Consider the following 19,242-nt stretch of genomic DNA (forward strand, 5'->3'; position numbering starts at 1 on the left):
GCGGCTGCACGTCACCTCGCCCAGGGATCTGAGCACCGGAGGAGGGAAGGGGGGCATTCTCCTCCCCGGGCAGGGTCCAGGGCTTCTGCCATGTCGGAGGCAGCCGCAGAGGGAGTCTCCGGCGGGGGCGCAGTGGTGGCTGCAGCGGGGGCACCGCAAGGATCTCCGGCCGGTGGAGCCAGCCGGGGAGCGGAGAGTCCGGTCGGGGGAGGTGCAGGGGCAGCCCCGCTAAGAATTGCTGCCAAGAAGGGGCAGCTCCGCTCAGCTCCCCGGGCTAAGAAGCTGGAGAAGCTCGGGGTGTACTCCGCCTGCAAGGTACGAGCACTCTCTCTATAATGTAATAGTGTGACACCCACCCTGGCACAGCAACAACACAGCGCTGCTAAGAATAGACGCTGCAACTTCGGCTGTCTAGGAACAAATGTGCTGACACGACATGTTACCGTGTGATGATGATGAGAGCAGTGACAGCCCAGCATAGTGCTGACACAGGAGCATAGTGACTGCTGCACAGGCAGCCACAGTGTTATCAGTCACCAGCAGCATCATCACACTGCTACATAAACAAACCCCATGCCCAGTCAACTCCACTAACTGCACAGCCTATTGTAGTCAGAAACTGAAACACTAATATTATGGTAGAGATGTTATATTGAGTTCAATAATATATAATATTAAAGGTCCACTATAGCAGGAAAAGTAAACAGTTAAAAGCTGACAGAACTTACAGTTTAGACTAATTCATCTCCTCATGGGGGATTCTCAGGGTTTTCTTTGTTTTCAAAAGCTTTTTGCCAAGATAGTAAGATGCCAGCCTCTCTACTCACTATTTTGGCAGTTAGACTTAAGAGCTGTTATTCAGAAAATGCTTTTGAAAACAAAGAAAACCCTGACCACCCTCCATGAGGAGATAGACTAGTCCAAAACCTGTCAGATTTTAACCGCTTACTTTTTTTTGCTTTAGTGGTCTTTTAAGGTCCAGTTCACAGTGCTCAGTTGAGCTGCAGAATTATTCTGCTGAATCACAACTTAGCTACTCTGTCTGCTTAGACCACGCAAAGTTGTCATTCAGCCACCACTTACGGTACATTTTCCACGTGCTCTTAAATGTTTTAATATATTAGAAGTTTGATTAGATCTGATTATTATTGATTTATAATGTTTGGATTTTTTCATTGGCACTGAGCAGAGTAAGAAACAAACATGAGGTACATAATTATACAGTGAATGGCATACACAAAATATTTACATTGGCACATAACACATAATTGGTAGACATAGTAATTAAAGTGACAAATGTAACATGATGATCAAAATGACTCTTTCCTGAATAATTTGGCCCAAATATTGATTGAAAATTGACTAGAAAGGCCATTTAAAAATGGTAGACAATAAAAAGCTAGTGGTGATAGTTTTCCAATCAATATTCAATGAGATTTATGCTGAAAAAATTAGATGTCTAGTAGTGAAAAATATAAACACAGGTAAACCAATATGGATAAAAAGTACTACTAACTGATTTGAGTGAAAAGTTTCGGTATGGGAAGCTCATCTCTATAGCCAGTCTACCTCCTGCTTCTCTCCCCTATACATAAGGCAAACAGAGTACACAGTTCTCATTTGAAGGTTCAAAGTTTGCCCCCAAATCACTTATAAATAATCCCAAGAGAATTTAGGCGTAAATGCAAATAGATCGTCCGGCATAGCTGCTACCGATATTCTACTATGCAGTGCAAATTTCGATCGGTAAATGATACCAATCTTTTACTACAGCTAAACCTAACTCTATTATCACACAGAATGATCCTTCTATCGATGCCTAACCCTAACCACCCCCACTGATGCCTGATCTTAAGGCTGGTTTCACAGTGGGACGTTACAGGCGCACGTTAGAGCAGCCTGTAACGCAGCCCACCGCACAGTAATGAAAAATCAATGAGGCTGTTCACAGTGCGGACGTTGCGTTACATTGTAACGCTGCGTCACAAGACAACGTACTGCATGCAGTACTTTGGACGCGGTTGAGCCGCGTTAGACTGCTTGCACATGCTCAGTAATGTTGGGGAGGAGCGGAGAGCAGCCAGGCACATGGCTAATTATTATGCACTGCACGTTGTGACGTGCAGTGTTTACATCCTGGAGCAGCCGCTCTGTGCGGCGATTGGCCGGCGGGACCACGTGACGCCAGAGTGAGCTGCACAACGCGGCTCACTCTGACGTCCAGATCCAGCACCACCAGGCGTTGAGTTAGGGGGACGTTATGCGACCTTAACGCCCCCTCTAACGCAACGTCCTGGTGTGAAATTAGCCTAAAGGTTACCCAAGGTGAAAGATATATGGAAGCTGCCATATTTATTTCCTTTTAAACAATGCCAGTTGCCTGGCAGCCCTGATGATCTTCTGGCATAAGTATTATCTGAATCAAAACCCTGGAACAAGCATATGGCTAAACCAGTAAAACATGAGTCAGCTGAATCTGAGTACCTGATCTGCTGCGTGCCTGTTCAGGGTCTATGGATAAAAGTATTAGAGACACAGGGTCAGGACAACAGCCAGGCAACTGGTATTGTTTAAAAGGAAATCAATATGGCAGCCTCCATATATCTTTCACCTTGGGGTATCCTTTAAAAGACCCCTCCCTCCACCGACGCCTAATCTTAAGTGCTCACTATTCGTAGCCGCAGTTTGCCTAGTGGGAGGCAAATAGCAGGCGCACCCACATTTCCCACTGTTGCTGGTGTTAGTATGGGCACCTATGGTGGCACCCATACTTCCGTGACGCACCCGACGCCCAAATTTCCTACTTCCGAATTGAGGACGTATCTGTATAGGAGTGTACTGTTACCTTTTCTCCTTACAGCTGACTGCTGTAATTTATAGTTTGCAAGATCAACTGAATTTTATAAAGGACACAGGCTGAGAAAGGTAAGACAAGAAATGCATTGCTCTGACCTGATATTTCTGAAGGAGCAAAAGCACCAGCTGTTGTCGGACACTGTCCTTCTCAGTCATACAGCAGGCCAGCATAGAAAACTATTCTGGCCAGTCACATTTTAACAGTTGTATTGATAGAGTCCTTGCATTGAATTCGATGCTGTGTGAACTGACCCTAATGGCCATCCTTATTTTAGCTTTATTACCGGTACTTAGGGTTTTTGTGCATTTAAAATAGTCATACCACAGTGTGTGTAACAGAAGCTGTGAGAGAAGGGATGCCAGTATACTACGGTCAGTGTTCTCCCCAGAAATTTTTTCCAGCTAGGTGGCATGAAAATGTAGCCAGGTGGGGTGAGATGAAAGAATACAGGGTTGGCACTTCTCTGCTTACAGCAGAGGAGGAGGTGAGATGATGACAGCCGGGTGCTCACCAAAACTAGCCGGGTGGAGCACCTGGCTAAAAGAGCCTGGGGAGAACACTGTACAGTAGTAGAGATGCTCAATGAGATGTTATTAATTCTGATTTGGAATTGGACCAATGAAAATGGGAGGGAGTGTATTTGATTGGCCCCATTTAGTTTGCATTAAATGTGCATGCCAGCTGAAATTATTATCTCATTGATTGATAGATCTCAAGCTGCTAGTGAATAGATTAGTGCATGTTTTGAATTTGAGGCAAGTAACTTGGGCACCGCCATAGACCGCAATGTTAATTGCAGTTATAGCAGCGCCCGGTGTATAATTTGAATGCCGGACATGTAGCCGATACAAGGTATTGTGCAGGAGGGAAAGGTTAGTGTAAGGCCTCTATCACAGTGGGCGTGCCCCTAATGCAACGCATTGAAAGACTATAACTTGGACGTTATAGTACATTCTTTAGCCCTGCGTTTGGTGCACTGTTTTCGTCGCACAGTGATGGAACGAAAACGGTGCATGCGTTTTATATAAAAAAAATAAAAAATAAAAAAAATTACTGAGCATGTGCAACACACACAACGCAGCAGATTTATTGCTAAACGCACAGCATGCAGCACTTTCTAAATATTGCTACACATTACACACAACGCAACATGTGCACTGTGAATGTTGCACTGACTTAATATTGCTGTGCGTAGTCTGCGTTATAATATTTTTGAACGTGCGACTTTAACGTCGCACTGTGAAAGAGGCCTTAGGGTTATGGTTGGGGAAAACCATTGCTATCCCTTTTTCAGTTTTCCACATTACGGGCTCATACACACCTTTTATAAGGGGGGTTTTGCCCTTTTTTTGAAGCGCTGGCGATTTTGAAAATCGCCCTAAAAAGCTTGTGCAAAGATTGCCTATGAGAGTGTTATCTGAGCGGTTCGTTTCCGATCCACTCAGCAAAGCGCTGTCTGTACCATTTTCTGAGCATTTTTGCTCAATAGGCCTAATTTACATCTGTACGGAGCGTGATGCATGGCACTGCGTCGCAACTAATTTTCCCTAACAGGCGGGGAATTGCAAAGAATGGATGAAGATGCCAGACAGCCAGACACATTGGAGCGCAAACACTCCCAAAATGCTGTATGTCCTGCAATTGTGATTCCCTGAATGGCAATCACTCCAGTGGAATTAGTCTCATCCACTTACATTGGCAAAGGGAAATCACTAGCAATTTAAAGAGAACCCGAGGTGGGTTTTAAGAATCCTATTAGCACACAAAGGCTGGTTCTGCATATAATCACCAGCCTCTGTTACTATACTCTTCCCCGCAGCACCCCCCTGCGCTCTGCATGTAAACAGCCTTCTAGCGACACGCTGCGTGTCGCTAGCATGGCGGTTTCTTTTGGGAGGGACAGCAGAGCGCATGGGGGGGACCTGGGGGGGAACAGTATAGTAACAGAGGCTGGGAATTATATGCAGAACCAACCTCTGTGTGCTAATAGGATTCTTAAAACCCACCTCGGGTTCTCTTCAAAGCATTTCCTAAATGCTCAAAAAAATTGCTCTAGTGGGTTTCAGCCCTAAGAGGTGACTTTTGTAGTAAAAAAAAAAGTATTTACAAGGGCTGTGTTTAAACTAAATGGAATCCATTAAGCTTGCAGCAAGTACTTTTCACATATCAACATTCAAATATCAACAGATTGTGAAAAACACGCAGCGCAGAACTGGTCTCCTATAAACTTCTACATATATTTTTCTCCATTATATAATCAGCTGTAAAGTAGTAATTACTGCAGCCGTGATCATCACGGTTAAACATTACAGTGATGTGCTGAGGGAATGTTGCTGCGTATTGTTGACTTAGCAGTCGCTGTAATATGATACTGTTGGCTTAGCTGCGCTTCATGTGGTGTAGTACTGGTGACAGTGCTGCATGAGGTCTGAAACAATAATATTGACAGAGCAAATTTTACTGTTCAGAGTTCTGTAATTCCTGAGAAAACAGATTCTTTGCTGTAAAACAATGCAAGAAGCTTGTAAGTTTGCTACACTGCTTGTTTCATCTATATGAAGAACAATGACAAACCTAGAAAGCATTTTATGTTAAGCAGAACACAAGGCCTTGGATGCAATCTGTGCACTAGAGGTGTCCCGGGTATAATCTGTTCCTTTGTCCTTATTTGTACGCATCTGAAAAGAATGTAACTATTGAATGCTGGTCCCACTGGCATGTCCTTGTGGGTGCTGTCAGGCCCCGTTCATATTACCAAACGCAGATGGGTGTGCGATCGGAATGCAATGCGTAAGAACGCACGCCATCTGCGCTTGCATGCGTTGCATGGCTGATCCCATTCACTGTAGTGAATGGGTCAGCCGCGCGTTTCGGGAAAAATGCGTGCAGCATGCGTTCGCACACCGCACTGGTCCAGAACGCATGCAGTGTCAACATCAGACAGTGCAGTCTATGCACTTTCTGATGTCGTGCTTGTCTGCCTCCTGCTTGCGTTGCCGAAATCCGGATGGCAATGCATGCAATGTGAATGGGGCCTGAGTCAGTTTTTAAAGCCTCAAACACACATGACTAAACTACACGACAACTATTGCCTCAGCCAATAGTTCGGTATGTGTACAGTAGCTCCCAACTGCCCCTCCGCAAGTGATTTGCCTGGCGGATCAACTTGGCTGAGCAATGACCAACTCCTTTGTGCATGCTGTTCCTTCGCCTGCCGCGTGACATCAGGTGGGCATCGTTTTTATTTTTATTTATTTTTTTTACCCCCCCCCCCCCCCCACATAGCTGTGACGCTGACAACGCATTCTGTTGCTGACAGGCGTCTGTACAGGCCGGCCAAGCAATGACGCAAGGTGTGTACACAAATTAAAAGGAACCCGGGATGTGAGACCTATGGAAGCTGCCATATTTATTTCCTATTAAACAGTACCAGTAGCCTGACAGTCCTGATATTTATGGCCAGTAGGGTTCAAATCACACAACTGAAACAGGCATGTTACTAATCTTGCTAGATTTGTCATAGGCATCTGGTGTGCAGGCTTGTTCAGGGTCTATGGCTTAAAGTAATAGAGGCAGAGGATCAGCAGAATTGCTAGGCAATGTGCGGGGGGGGGAGGCTCCAGCCAATCAGGCTGCTAACACTAGTTAAAGAGAATCTGTATTGTTAAAATCGCACAAAAGTAAACATACCAGTGCGTTAGGGGACATCTCCTATTACCCTCTGACACAATTTCGCCGCTCCTCGCCGCATTAAAAGTGGTTAAAAACAGTTTTCAAAAGTTTGTTTATAAACAAACAAAATGGCCACCAAAACAGGAAGTAGGTTGATGTACAGTATGTCCACACATAGAAAATACGTCCATACACAAGCAGGCTGTATACAGCCTTCCTTTTGAATCTCAAGAGATCATTTGTGTGTTTCTTTCCCCCTGCATCTCTCATGCACTGACGTTTCAGGCTGCTTGTTTCTTCCTGCAAACCGCTTTGCCCTTGTTTGTAATTCTTCAGTATGTGAAAGCCCAGCCAGCTCAGAGGAGGATTTATCCAGCTTGTAAAAGATAAGAGAGAATCTGCCCTAATCTAAATAATACACAGGCAGTGTGCATATAGGGGCCTGGAAGTAGGAGTTCATAGCAGAACCACAACACAGATGAACTTGGCAGCCTTCCAGACACAGGCTGACAAGTCTGACAAGAGAGAGATAAGTTGATTTATTACAGAGACTGTGATAGTACAAAGTGCTGCAGTAAGCCAGAACACATTAGAATAGCTTTTTGAACTTGTAGGATGATAAAAAACAGGATGCAATTTTTGTTACGGAGTCTCTTTAAGTCTTGAGAGCAAAGTAAAGAAGCTAAAAAATACAACCCAGCATGCCCTGCAGCTTCCTTTTTTGCGGCAGTGTACCAAATAAGTCAGGTAACCTGGGGAATGATCATTTATCAACAAGAAAAGTAATGGTGATTTTTTTTTTTCTACTTTTGGTTTGCCTGGTTAACCATCTTATTACTTGTTTACCAGATAAAAATAAAGAATTGATTTTTGATTTTATGCCCGACAGTTACACTTTAAGAGGAAATTTAAAACAAGCACCCTAGTTTATTACTCCACACCACAGCAAATATTAACTCACTGTAATCATTCCTGAAGATTGTTGTTAAATTATTACAGTCAGGGCCGGTGGAAGTCACAATGGGGCCTGGCACTAAGGTAACCTAGGGGGCCCCCTGAACCCAACTCGATCCTTCCCCAGCTGCAAATTTACGCAATGCCAAATTACCTGTGGCAGCCAGCGGGGTTGAAGAGTGGACCACGGACCGAGCAGTGCTCCATTACTATGCTGCAAAACCAGTGCAGCAGACCCAGAGAACACAAGTTCTTGGGGGGGTGTCCTTGTTTCCTACTTCCTCCCATATACTAACATCTCTGTCAGGACACAAAGCACTTGAGAGCTGCAGCCACTAAGGGCGCACTTAGTAGGTCAACCAGGAGTGTTAGGGCCGGTTCACAAAGACGCTCGGCGGCGTTTACCGCTAAGCGTTCAGGACTTGTTGGCTAAACATTCACATTCGAGTGAATAGGAGCGTTAAGCATCGCATGGTTACAGTCGATTACACAAAAGCGGCATTCTGATCCCGATTTTCCCCGTCGTTTTATACGACCCTGGACACTACATGCAGCATTCAGGGTCCATTCATCACCGCGTCTTCATGAAAAACGCCAATTACGTCGGACGATCGCCGTAGCGCCGCCCTCTGAACGAGATGTCACAGGACGAGGTGGCTTCAAGCCGCCGGAAGCCGCCTGCCATCCGTGTGAACCAGCCCTTAAGGCTATATATTTACATTATAAATCGCAAGCGGCTAAGCGCTGAGCATTTTTGTGTGCAATTTTTTTCAAGCTATTCCTGGCATTTTGTGAGCGTTGGGCGATTTTGTGTAAGCGCTTTTCTAATCGTTTTGATGAGCGATTGAAATTTTTACTTCCTGATGTCAGTCAAGAAATGGACTCTTTGACCCGGAAAAGGGTACAATGTATTTATTCTTAAATGCGCTTGGGAAATCACTATACAAAGCGCTTTTTCAAGCGCTTAGCAATTTCTCTATACCTTCCATTGTGCCAAAATGCGCAGAAAATGGTGCAGGCAGCGCTTTTGGAAGCGGATCGTAATCGAACCACTCATGTGAACTCTCTCATAGGGAATCATTGCACAAACGCTTTTAGGGCGTTTTCTAAAATTGCCAGCACTTAAAAAAAATACACAAACGCTCATAGGCCTCAATTCACTAAGATCATGCTGGAGATAAAAAGGCAAGAGAAAACTTACCTCCACTAGTAAAAGAGTTATCTTATCTCTTCATTCCTTACGTTACCTCTTATTCTGTAGTTAATTTACCTCCTCTGTAGTTATTTTCACATGCAGTTAATGAACAGCCTGTCTTTAACTCTGGAGTTATTTTAAGGATTAAAGAGTTAACTTAAAGACAGAAGAGTTAACTTTAGGTTTGCCTGAGGTAAAATGTTTCCTGAATACGACATGCCTCATCACCATGGTAACAACTCTAGAAGAGTTATTAAAGACAGGAGATAAGCTTAGTGAATTGAGGCCATAGTGTGAACAAGCCCTTAGGGGGGCATATAAAAAAAAATGCACATATGTAGCAAGGCTAACAAAAGTCTGGCTGGCACTTTGCAGCAATGCTTACACATTTTTCGCCTGTGAATGTGTGATATTTCTGTACTGCATATTATGCTAAAAGACACAGTGAAATGTAGCCATGCCCTTGCCCGAGATATTGCTGTAACGTATACATCTTCCTCTTCAGCATGAACATTGGATGAAATGTACTTGTGCAATCATGCATGAAAAAAGAGCAGCAGGCACAAGGTTATGTAACTGAACCACAGAAATAATATGGGCGATACATGTGCTTGTATTAAGTACAGACCCGTCACAGTGCATGGCATAAAAGCAGGTAGTGACCTACTAGCATTCCTGTGGAATAATACAGTATTGTACACAACCTAGGCAGCTTAGCAATTATTTATACAGCAATATTATCCCACATCAGAAGCCACATTCCAGCAGTGGTCTAGATAAGCTGTATCGCACTCACACAATTTTTATAATGAATGACCCGCTAAGAGATTACATATGTAACGGGCCTATGTGATACAAATGTCTGATTTATTGTGTATAGGAGATACTAAGAGTGAAATTAGTGTATAAAAATTATGTGTGAGGAGAAAAAAATTTTTAATACAGTCAGGTCCATAAATATTGAGACTTACTCAATTCTATAACACGTTTGGCTCTATGCAACCACAATGGCTTTGAAATGAAACAAACGTGCTTTAACTGCAGAATGTTCCAAATGTAGAAAAGACAGAGCGCTCAACAGATATTTCTTATACATGCATTGCTAATGACTAACACTTTAAATAAACGTCCACCTTTTGAGCATAAAATAATGTCCGTAATAAAAAAATACAGTTGGTTTCTCCAGTATAACCCCACTTGTATGCGTAATGTCCACAGCCTTGCATCAATCGACAAAGTGGTAACACTATACGCTCACCAGAAAATAAGCCAATCCTCTCAGATCAGCAGAAAGCGCTTTTGGCCTTGCCAGCAAACTTTTCTTCCTCCACTCAGATGCACGGGCCGACCCGCAACAGACCAGCAATGCAGCGTGTTATAACAGCTCAAATCCAATTTCCTGGCAGGTATATCTCCTAGGACTCAAACACAGTCGACCATAGCGTAATTCCGTTTTATTGTTTGCTTCATAAAAAGTAGTGCACTTACATTTAAGTAGATAAAATGCGCATATAAAATCAGTATCATAAAGTCCTCCAGCGTCTCAACAGCTCCTTCGGCCACGCCCTACTAGTTTCGTCCAATCGACTCATCAGGGGCTATGAGTCGATTGGACGAAACTAGTAGGGCGTGGCCGAAGGAGCTGTTGAGACGCTGGAGGACTTTATGATACTGATTTTATATGCGCATTTTATCTACTTAAATGTAAGTGCACTACTTTTTATGAAGCAAACAATAAAACGGAATTACGCTATGGTCGACTGTGTTTGAGTCCTAGGAGATATACCTGCCAGGAAATTGGATTTGAGCTGTTATAACACGCTGCATTGCTGGTCTGTTGCGGGTCGGCCCGTGCATCTGAGTGGAGGAAGAAAAGTTTGCTGGCAAGGCCAAAAGCGCTTTCTGCTGATCTGAGAGGATTGGCTTATTTTCTGGTGAGCGTATAGTGTTACCACTTTGTCGATTGATGCAAGGCTGTGGACATTACGCATACAAGCGGGGTTATACTGGAGAAACCAACTGTATTTTTTTATTACGGACATTATTTTATGCTCAAAAGGTGGACGTTTATTTAAAGTGTTAGTCATTAGCAATGCATGTATAAGAAATATCTGTTGAGCGCTCTGTCTTTTCTACATTTGTGATATCTTTGAGGTGTAACACACACTTTTTATGCAGATAGCGATCCAGATTTGAGAATAATTTTATTCATAGGCATTTTTTGAAACCTCCAGGTGCTAATAAGGATTAAGCAGTGAGGAGCGCACAGGTATTTGAATATTGATATTAACTGCAGAATGTTGGCTTTAATTTGAGGGTATTTACATCCAAATCAAGTGAACGGTGTAGGAATTACAACAGTTTCCATATGTGCTTCCCACTTGTTAAGGGACCAAAAGTAATGAGACAGAATAATAATCATAAGTCAAACTTTCACTTTTTAATACTTTGTTGCAAAACCTTGGCAGTCAATGACAGCCTGAAGTCTGGAATGGATAGATATCACCAGACGCTGGGTTTGATCCCTGGTGATGCTCTGCCAGGCCTCTTCTGCAACTGTCTTCAATTCCTGCTTGTTCTTGGGACATTTTCCCTTCAGTAAGTGAAATGCGTGCTCCATTGGATTCACGTCAGATGATTGACTTGGCCATTGCATAACAGTCCACTTCTTTCCCTTCAAAAACTCATTTGTTGCTTTTGCAGTATGCTTTTGGGTCATTGTCCATCTGCATTGTGAAGCGCCGTGCAATGAGTTCTGAAGCACTTGGTTAAATATGAGAAGATATTACCCAAAACACTTCTGAATTCATCCTGCTGCTTTTATAAAGATTGGGACAAGTAATTTACATGTCTCGGCTGATGGACTGCTATTCATTTAAGTTGTTTTTGTTTGTAGTGGTTGGATAGTGTCCTGGTTATCGGCTCTGCCTCTGACACAGACGACCTGGGTTTGAATCTTGGTAAGCCAGCACCTATTCAGAAGGAGACCTTGGGCAAGACCAGATAACACTGCTACTGCTTATAGAGCGTGCCCTAGTGGCTACAGCTCTAGCACTTTGAGTCCGTCAGGAGAAAAGCGCAATATAAAAGTCTTGTCTTGTTTGGTACAAACATAAGGTTTGAGCTTTCTAGAGAGAATTTCTCATCTTTATGTTGTAGTGAGTAGTTAATACTAATCTAATGAAGAGAATGGGGGAGGATCACTATACAGTATATTCATTTTAAAGAGTACCTGAAAGGAATAAAGTTACCCTAGGGCGTACTTACCTCAGGAGGGGGAAGCCTCTTGATCCTAAAGAGGCTTCCCCCATCTTTGGCAGAGGGTATCCAGCGCTGGGACCCTGAAGATCCACTTGTCAGTTGCCTTGCACAGCCGTAGTCTCGGCTATCTTCCCCTGGATCCTAAAGAGGCTCCCCCCTTCCTCTTCAGCAGAGGTGATCCAGCACAGTGGCAACACAAAATCCGCTTGTCGATGCTTGTCAGCCGCCTCGAATGGGCACAGTATCAACTTTCTCTCGGCCTCCGGTGGGAATAGCTGATCCCGATCAGGGCCACTCTACTGCGCAGACAGCTAGCGCCTACACGGTGGAGCAGAGCTGATCAAGCTCAGAGTTGGAAGCAAAGGAGGGTAGAAGCCTCATTAGGATCCAGAGGCTCCCCCTCCCAAGTTAAGTATCTGCTTTTTATTTAAATTAAAGTTACAGTTCCTCTGTAAGTAGAAGCCTATGTTTTATTGGGCCACCCAGGCAAGCAGTGTCTGGTTTGGCTCTTTTCCAGTGGAAAGAAACAATTACAGCAGTCTGTCTTCTAAAGCTCATCAGGAGCAAAAAGCACTATTGTATGCTGAAAACTGGAAAAGAATACTTGTATATTCACAACATTTACACTTTTATTGCATATAGGGACAAAAAAAGGAAAAAAAAAAAGCCAGCTCTTCTACTTTTTAGCACTGAGGCATAAAGTATATAAAAATAAAAACTGAGTTCAAAATGTTTACACATTTTGAGCAAAGTATAAAACTGATGAATGTAACTTGTTGTAACATATCACAGATGTGTCAAACATACAGTACAGGACATGGGGGAAAAAAAACTGGGTATCTTCAACTGGATGCCTCTTTCTGTTCTAAAAAAAATACTTCTACTCCAAACAGGGCACTTAAAAAAAAGTAATAATCCTAACATTTTGTATAGCCCTTTTCTCCTCTTGGACTCAAAGTGCTCAAGAGCTGCAGCCATTAAGGGCGCACTCAAGGGGGTACCCTGCAGTGCTAGGAAGTCTTGCACAAGGACTTCTTACTGAATAGGTACTGACCCTAGCCAGGATTCAATCCCTGGTCTCCCATGTCAAAGGCAAGGCAAAGCCCTTATCCAGCCACTTTCTCGATGCAGGGACAAAATCTGGCAAGTCTATGGCCCAGTGCACACCAAAACCGCTAGCAGATCCGCAATACGCTAGCGGTTTTGGGAGCTGATTTCAGAGCGATTCTAGGTATGTTTAGAGAGGTTTTCTAAACATACCTAGCGGTTTTGCGTGCGTTTTTGTGTGGCAGATTACACATATTGTTACAGTAAAAGCTGTTACAGAACAGCTACTGTAACAAAAATGCCTGGCAAACCGCTCTGAACTAGCGTTTTTCAGAGTGGTTTGCGGTTTTCCTATACTTTACATTGAGGACGAAACGCTTCCGAAAACCGCAAACGCGCAGCAGGAGGCGCGTTTGCGGCTTGGCAAAAAACGCAAACCGTTGGTGTGCACCATCCAATTGCAATACATTAGACAAGCGTTTTTAGAGGCGGATGCGGCCGGCGGATCGCTCCAAAAACCGCTCGGTGTGCACTGGGCCTAAATTAGACAAGATCATCTGCATGAATTTTTCACATGAAGACTGGACTGGACCCTGCTGGTAAGATTTTTCTAGCAAATTAAGTCTTACACATACGCTAGATGGTTCTTGGCCAACGCAGCTGGTCAGATTTGCTTCTGCTGGGAATCTAGCGGGTGCAGGGGCCCCTGACTACCCTCCTGGGGTGTCTCGGCCTACAATCAGCCTGGCAGTGTGGTAGCCAAGGGCATTGTTCTCTTACCCTGCCCGCTCTATCACCATCATGTGGCGTTGTGTTGGCCCTCTGTCCTCCATAGCAACAGAACGCATTGCTAGCCTGGAAGCTAACCATGCATCTGTACAGCCTCGACCCTGCACTATCGCTCAAGGATCGAGTCCTGATCCCTGATGAGTGACAGTCCTGTTACGTGTGTACCGGGCTTTGGAATATCCTGTGAGGGCTGGTGCACACCGAGCGGCTTTTTCAGCGTTTCTGCAGCCGCTTGGTCAATGTATCTCAATGGGCTGGTGCACACCAGAGCGGGAGGCGTTTTGCAGAAACGCATACTCCCGGGGTAAGGCATTTTTTGGATTGTGGATGCGTTTCTGCCTCAATGTTAAGTATAGGAAAAACGCAAACCGCTCTGAAAAACGCCAGTTCAGAGCGGTTTTGCAGGCGTTTTTGTTACAGAAGCTGTTCAGTAACAGCTTTACTGTAACAATATCTGAAATCTACTACACCAAAAACGCTTCACAAAACCGCAAAATGCTAGCTGAAACGCTACAGAAAAATAAGAAAAAGCGTTTCAAAATCTGCTAGCATTTTGCGGATCTGCTAGCGGTTTTTGGTGTGCACCAGGCCTGAGTGCTGTCAGGTTTGCTGAAATCTCTTGCAGCTAGAAGTGGGTCTATCAGATGCTAAACATTCCAAAATGCATGCAAATGTAATGCAGATTATATGCCTTGGTATATTGCAGTAAAAAACGTATGCTCATGACGTTAGTTGCACGACCACAAATTATTTTTCTGACTCCCAATCTCACTGTGGTGTTATTGTACACAGGCAAGTGTTATAAAATGTTGTATAAAACATCCAAACCTTACACCACCTCCTGCAAACCTTGTATAAAGCATGAAAAAGCATGAAAACCATATACAGTACTATCCGCAGCTGTTTTGTGAATGGGTTATACAAATACAACAAGATACAGAGAAAGTGTTATTAGGAATCTATCAGATTGTAAGATAGCATTCTTTTATAAATAAAACAACAGTTATTGATACATTTTAAGACCGAGATCTAATAAATGTGACCCATACAATACATCGACTCCAGACCATGTACAAGGTTTATAACGTGTAACCTAGAGAATCTCTGTATACAAGGAATGCAACCACATTTCCTGTTAGGAAAGCAACTAAATCTCCTTGGCTGTGTTCCCAATATAGCGGAAAATGGATATTTTTTGTCCTTTCTTTGCTCATCTCTAATAATCCCAGGCAGGCAGATGCATACCCCCGTACAGCCTATAGCGGAGTGCATCCGCCCTGGGCACCAGGCAGACTATCGGAGTGGGCACTACACTGTCCACTCCCACTTGCTGCATGTGGTAGTGGGAACAGAGCTTAAGTGGCAGTTATAGCCTTGTAGACCAAGGCCTGCCCCAGCAAATCAGTGGTTAACAGTCCAGTTCAGGCCAGGGTTAACAGGATAGCCCAGATTACTGTCACCACATAATTAAACAGATTGATAACCGTGATCTAGATGCAGTGTTCCCCCATCCCTGTCCTCAAGACCCACCAACAGTGCATGTTTTGTATAAATCCACAGAGGTAGTTAATCAGCTCTGCTGAGACACTAATTACCTCACCTGTGAATGTTTTTGGTTTTCTGCAAAACATGTACGGTTGGTGGGCTTGAGGACAGGGTTGGAGAACTCTGATCTAGAGAAGCAAAAGAAGGTTGCATTACAAGTAGTTTAGGCCGATTCTGATTCAATTGCCCTAAATATAGATGGACCAATAGGTCCTGGTAAATATTATCCCAGTGTTCTCCCCTTGCTCTTTTAGCTGGGTGCTCCACCCGGCTAGTTTTGGTGAGCACCCAGCTGTCAATGGCTCACCTCCTCCTCTGTGAGCAGAGTTGTGCAGAGAAGTGTCAGCCCTGCATTCTTTCATCTCACCCCACCTGCCTACTTTTTCATGCCACCCGGGCTACTTTTTCATGCCACCCGCCTGGAAAGAAATTCTGGGGAGAACACTGTTATCCAATAAAGTTACATATAGGTATGTCCCTTTTAGCCCACATAAGATGCTAATTTTGATATGGGCAAATAGGGCTTTTGGGGACAACCAGTTTCTCAATGTATTCAGAGATATAGAGAGGAGTTTTGAGTCACATCATCTAATCATTTAGGCTAATTCTGTAGACAATGGGAAAAATGTCATTGCATCTGATTTGAATGCTCTAAATCAAATGACCTGCTTTGGTACATTTCAAATCTCCATAAAAGTGACTTGAGCACCTCAAATTATTATTTTTTTTAGATGAACCACCCAATAATAGATGTTTGTAATAGTGTGCTGTTGTGGTGCAGGGATTGGGGAGGGAGGCATTACTTACCTACTAGAGGCTGGTCCTTTGGCCTCTCATCCGTATGGAGATGTGTACTCCACAGACTACTTCTCCCAGCATGCATTGCAGTGTGTTACTGCTGACCCAGGAAAATGAAAATGCGGCCCTGTGCATAGGACGTGGCGACCACCGTGCTGACCTGAAGCCACAGGAGTGGCCCTCCCGTAGGTAAGTAATATCTCTCCACCAACAGCACACTATTACTTACTTCCCTTATTGGGAGGTTCATTTACAAAAATAATAATTTGAGGTGCTCGGGTCGCTTTAAGGCTAGTTGATATACATTTTCATTTATTTTTTTATAGACATAGCAAATGGATATGAATTGCGACATTTGTGTCCTTTAGAAGCGTGTATTTACAAGTATAATGGAACAAAATATTTACTAAATATTATATTGAATGTTATAGACCTTCCAAACCTCATCAAATTAGTATTCCATTAACGCATATCAGAAATAGAACAAACAGTGTGCCTAAGCTTTAAGTGGTCATAATGAGTGTATCTGGGGCCGTGGGCAAATGTATTGCGGCTGTAGGGATTTCTGGGTGGCTTTGTACAGGACAGATTGCAATTATAACTGCTGCTTCTGTAGGATCTCCCTTTTCAGTGGGAGGGAAATAATCAGAGGCAATGTCTGGCTTATGCTCTGCTTAATCTTTAGTAAGTGATTAAGGGCAGTAGATGAAAACATGACTTTATTAAAGCTCACCAGCAAGCTACTGAGCTGAAAATGAATTCTAAATTGTTCCCTGTCTGCAGATGGTATATTCAAAGGAGAATCGTGCCTTTTAACTACGGATAAAACCCATTCATTTAAGTAATGTAACCCAGACAGTCAACATAAACACATTTTAATGGTTAAAGCTACAATCTGGGCAGCGACCCAAACAGACATACAAAAAGTTGAAGGCCCACAACGGCTGTATCATATTAAAACTAAACTCTAGGAAAAATGTTTTCATATTTGCTAGTGTGTAAAGGGGTCGAAACATACACTGATCAGCCAAAACATTGTTCTCCTGCCTAATATTGTATAGACCCCTACCCCCCATACCCCTGCAAAAATAGACCTGATCCATTGAGACATGAACTCAACTAGACCTTCACAAATTGTTAGCAGCAAGTCCTTTAAAGAGAATCTGTACTCTAAAATTCTTACAATAAAAAGCATTCTCTTCATTATGTTCTCCTGGGCCCCTCTGTGCTGTTTCTGCCACTCCCTGCTGCAATCCTGGCTTGTAATTGCCAGTTTTAGGCAGTGTTTACAAACAAAAGACATGGCTTCTAACCAGAGTATGATAGGCTGAGAACAGCTCACTGTGTGACTCATGCAGAGCTTGGAGAGGGTGTGTAAAGCTTCTGCCAATGACAAGCAGTGCTGCACATTCCTCACATTCCAGCCTGAGCCTGACAGAGCAGACAGAGGAAATAAGATAATGGCTTAATATGTGGCTTAATATGTGGGATAAGGGAGCACAAGGCCATCGGTTAAATATAATTCATTAGCATTTTATTAATCATTACTGCGTACAAAAACATCACTAACATTTAAAAATACCCCCATTAAAACCACTATGGATGGATGTGCATAGCACGCCTCTATATGTACATATATACGTGCGCATTACAGACACTGATTAGTGTCTAACCTCTCAATCTCCGTATATTTACGTGAGCCGGTGACGCTGATCGAGTGGGTGGTTCTCTGGTCCTCCCCGTGCCTCCGTGCGCTTCCTCTCTCTCCACACAACGCGGAAGCACTTCACAGCGTGCGACGCCGAGCGGCTTCCCCCAACTTCAATCATCACAGCGGGTATTGTGAAACGCCGCCTGCCCACGGACATCCGTATACTCCATAGGGTCACGTGAGTGAATCAAAAAGCTGACGGCTTGCTGCAAATATACGGAGATTGAGAGGTTAGACACTAATCAGTGTCTGTAATGCGCACGTATATATGTACATATAGAGGCGTGCTATGCACACGGGTTGTAGGATGAAGATATCCTTTGCACTCAATCATGCTGTCACTGTTACTATGGATCTGTAAGTGGGCCCGAAGATAATTCATATACCTCTCAGAGCTGTCTTAAAAAGGAGTGCACTCCAGGACTGCCTACTACATACATATATGGCACAGGTGCCCTTTCTTGCTATCCATAGTGGTTTTAATGGGGGTATTTTTAAATGTTAGTGATGTTTTTGTACGCAGTAATGATTAATAAAATGCTAATGAATTATATTTAACCGATGGCCTTGTGCTCCCTTATCCCACATATTAAGCCATGTTCTAATTATTTAGGGTGAGACGGCCGATTTAGGTGTTTGGTGATATCCTGTATATTGTCTTTTGTTCACATGGAAATAAGATAATATTTATTACAGAGACAGTGCAACTAGAAAAGGCTGCAGTAAGACAAGCCACATTAGAACAGGCATAGGAACTTATAGGATAGAAGAAATAAGGCTCAAAATATTGTTACAGAGTCTCTTTAAGTAATATAAATTCGAAGGAAGGACCTCTGTCTACAAATGCAATTTACACAATCTAAAGGATTCATCCATTTAGGCCTCCTATCATTGTTTAAAGGCCAACTGTGCTGATGCCCATATACCCATTGTACGTGCTTTTGGTAGTGGTCAAGGTTCAGACAGTTTAAGCATTTTGCCTGGTCTGCAGCTACAAAAACCTATGTACTAAAAGCTGCAATACACTGTGCCCCCAATCACTTATGGCCAGCATGAAAAGACCCCTGAATTGAAAGGGAAATGGAGGCTGTCATATTTATTTACTTTTAAACGACGCAAATTGCCTGCCTGAACACCCCACAACACCCCCCATCTGGAGATGATTTTTTTCGAGTTTTTTTTTTTTCTAGTGCACTGATATACTGTATGTCAATCAAGGAATGACCATTTTCTCGCTACCTAATATCTTTTGACACATGCAAATGTAATGTAATCAGTGTACAGTGACGTAGCTAAGACGCCATGGGCCCCAATGCAAGTTTAGGATTGGGGCCCCCCCAGTATGCTATTGATAACAATTGATACAACACACCAAAAATAATCAAGGACAACCACAGTGTCAGCGCTGCAAGA

The 19,242-nt window shown here is 43.4% G+C and overlaps 1 protein-coding gene across 2 annotated transcripts in view; it reads left to right on the forward strand.

The window, feature by feature from the left end:
• The window catches only part of KAT2B (lysine acetyltransferase 2B), a 120,879-nt gene continuing 101,637 nt past the window's right edge, over positions 1-19,242 (forward strand). For both annotated transcript variants that reach the window (XM_068236125.1, XM_068236126.1), the window contains exon 1: positions 1-315. In XM_068236125.1, the coding sequence (XP_068092226.1) occupies positions 91-315 (225 nt within the window). In that variant the 5' untranslated portion in view covers positions 1-90. The remainder of the gene's footprint in view (positions 316-19,242) is intronic.

The sequence above is a fragment of the Hyperolius riggenbachi genome, chromosome 5, assembly GCF_040937935.1.
Source record: "Hyperolius riggenbachi isolate aHypRig1 chromosome 5, aHypRig1.pri, whole genome shotgun sequence".
NCBI classification, from domain to species: Eukaryota; Metazoa; Chordata; class Amphibia; order Anura; family Hyperoliidae; genus Hyperolius; species Hyperolius riggenbachi.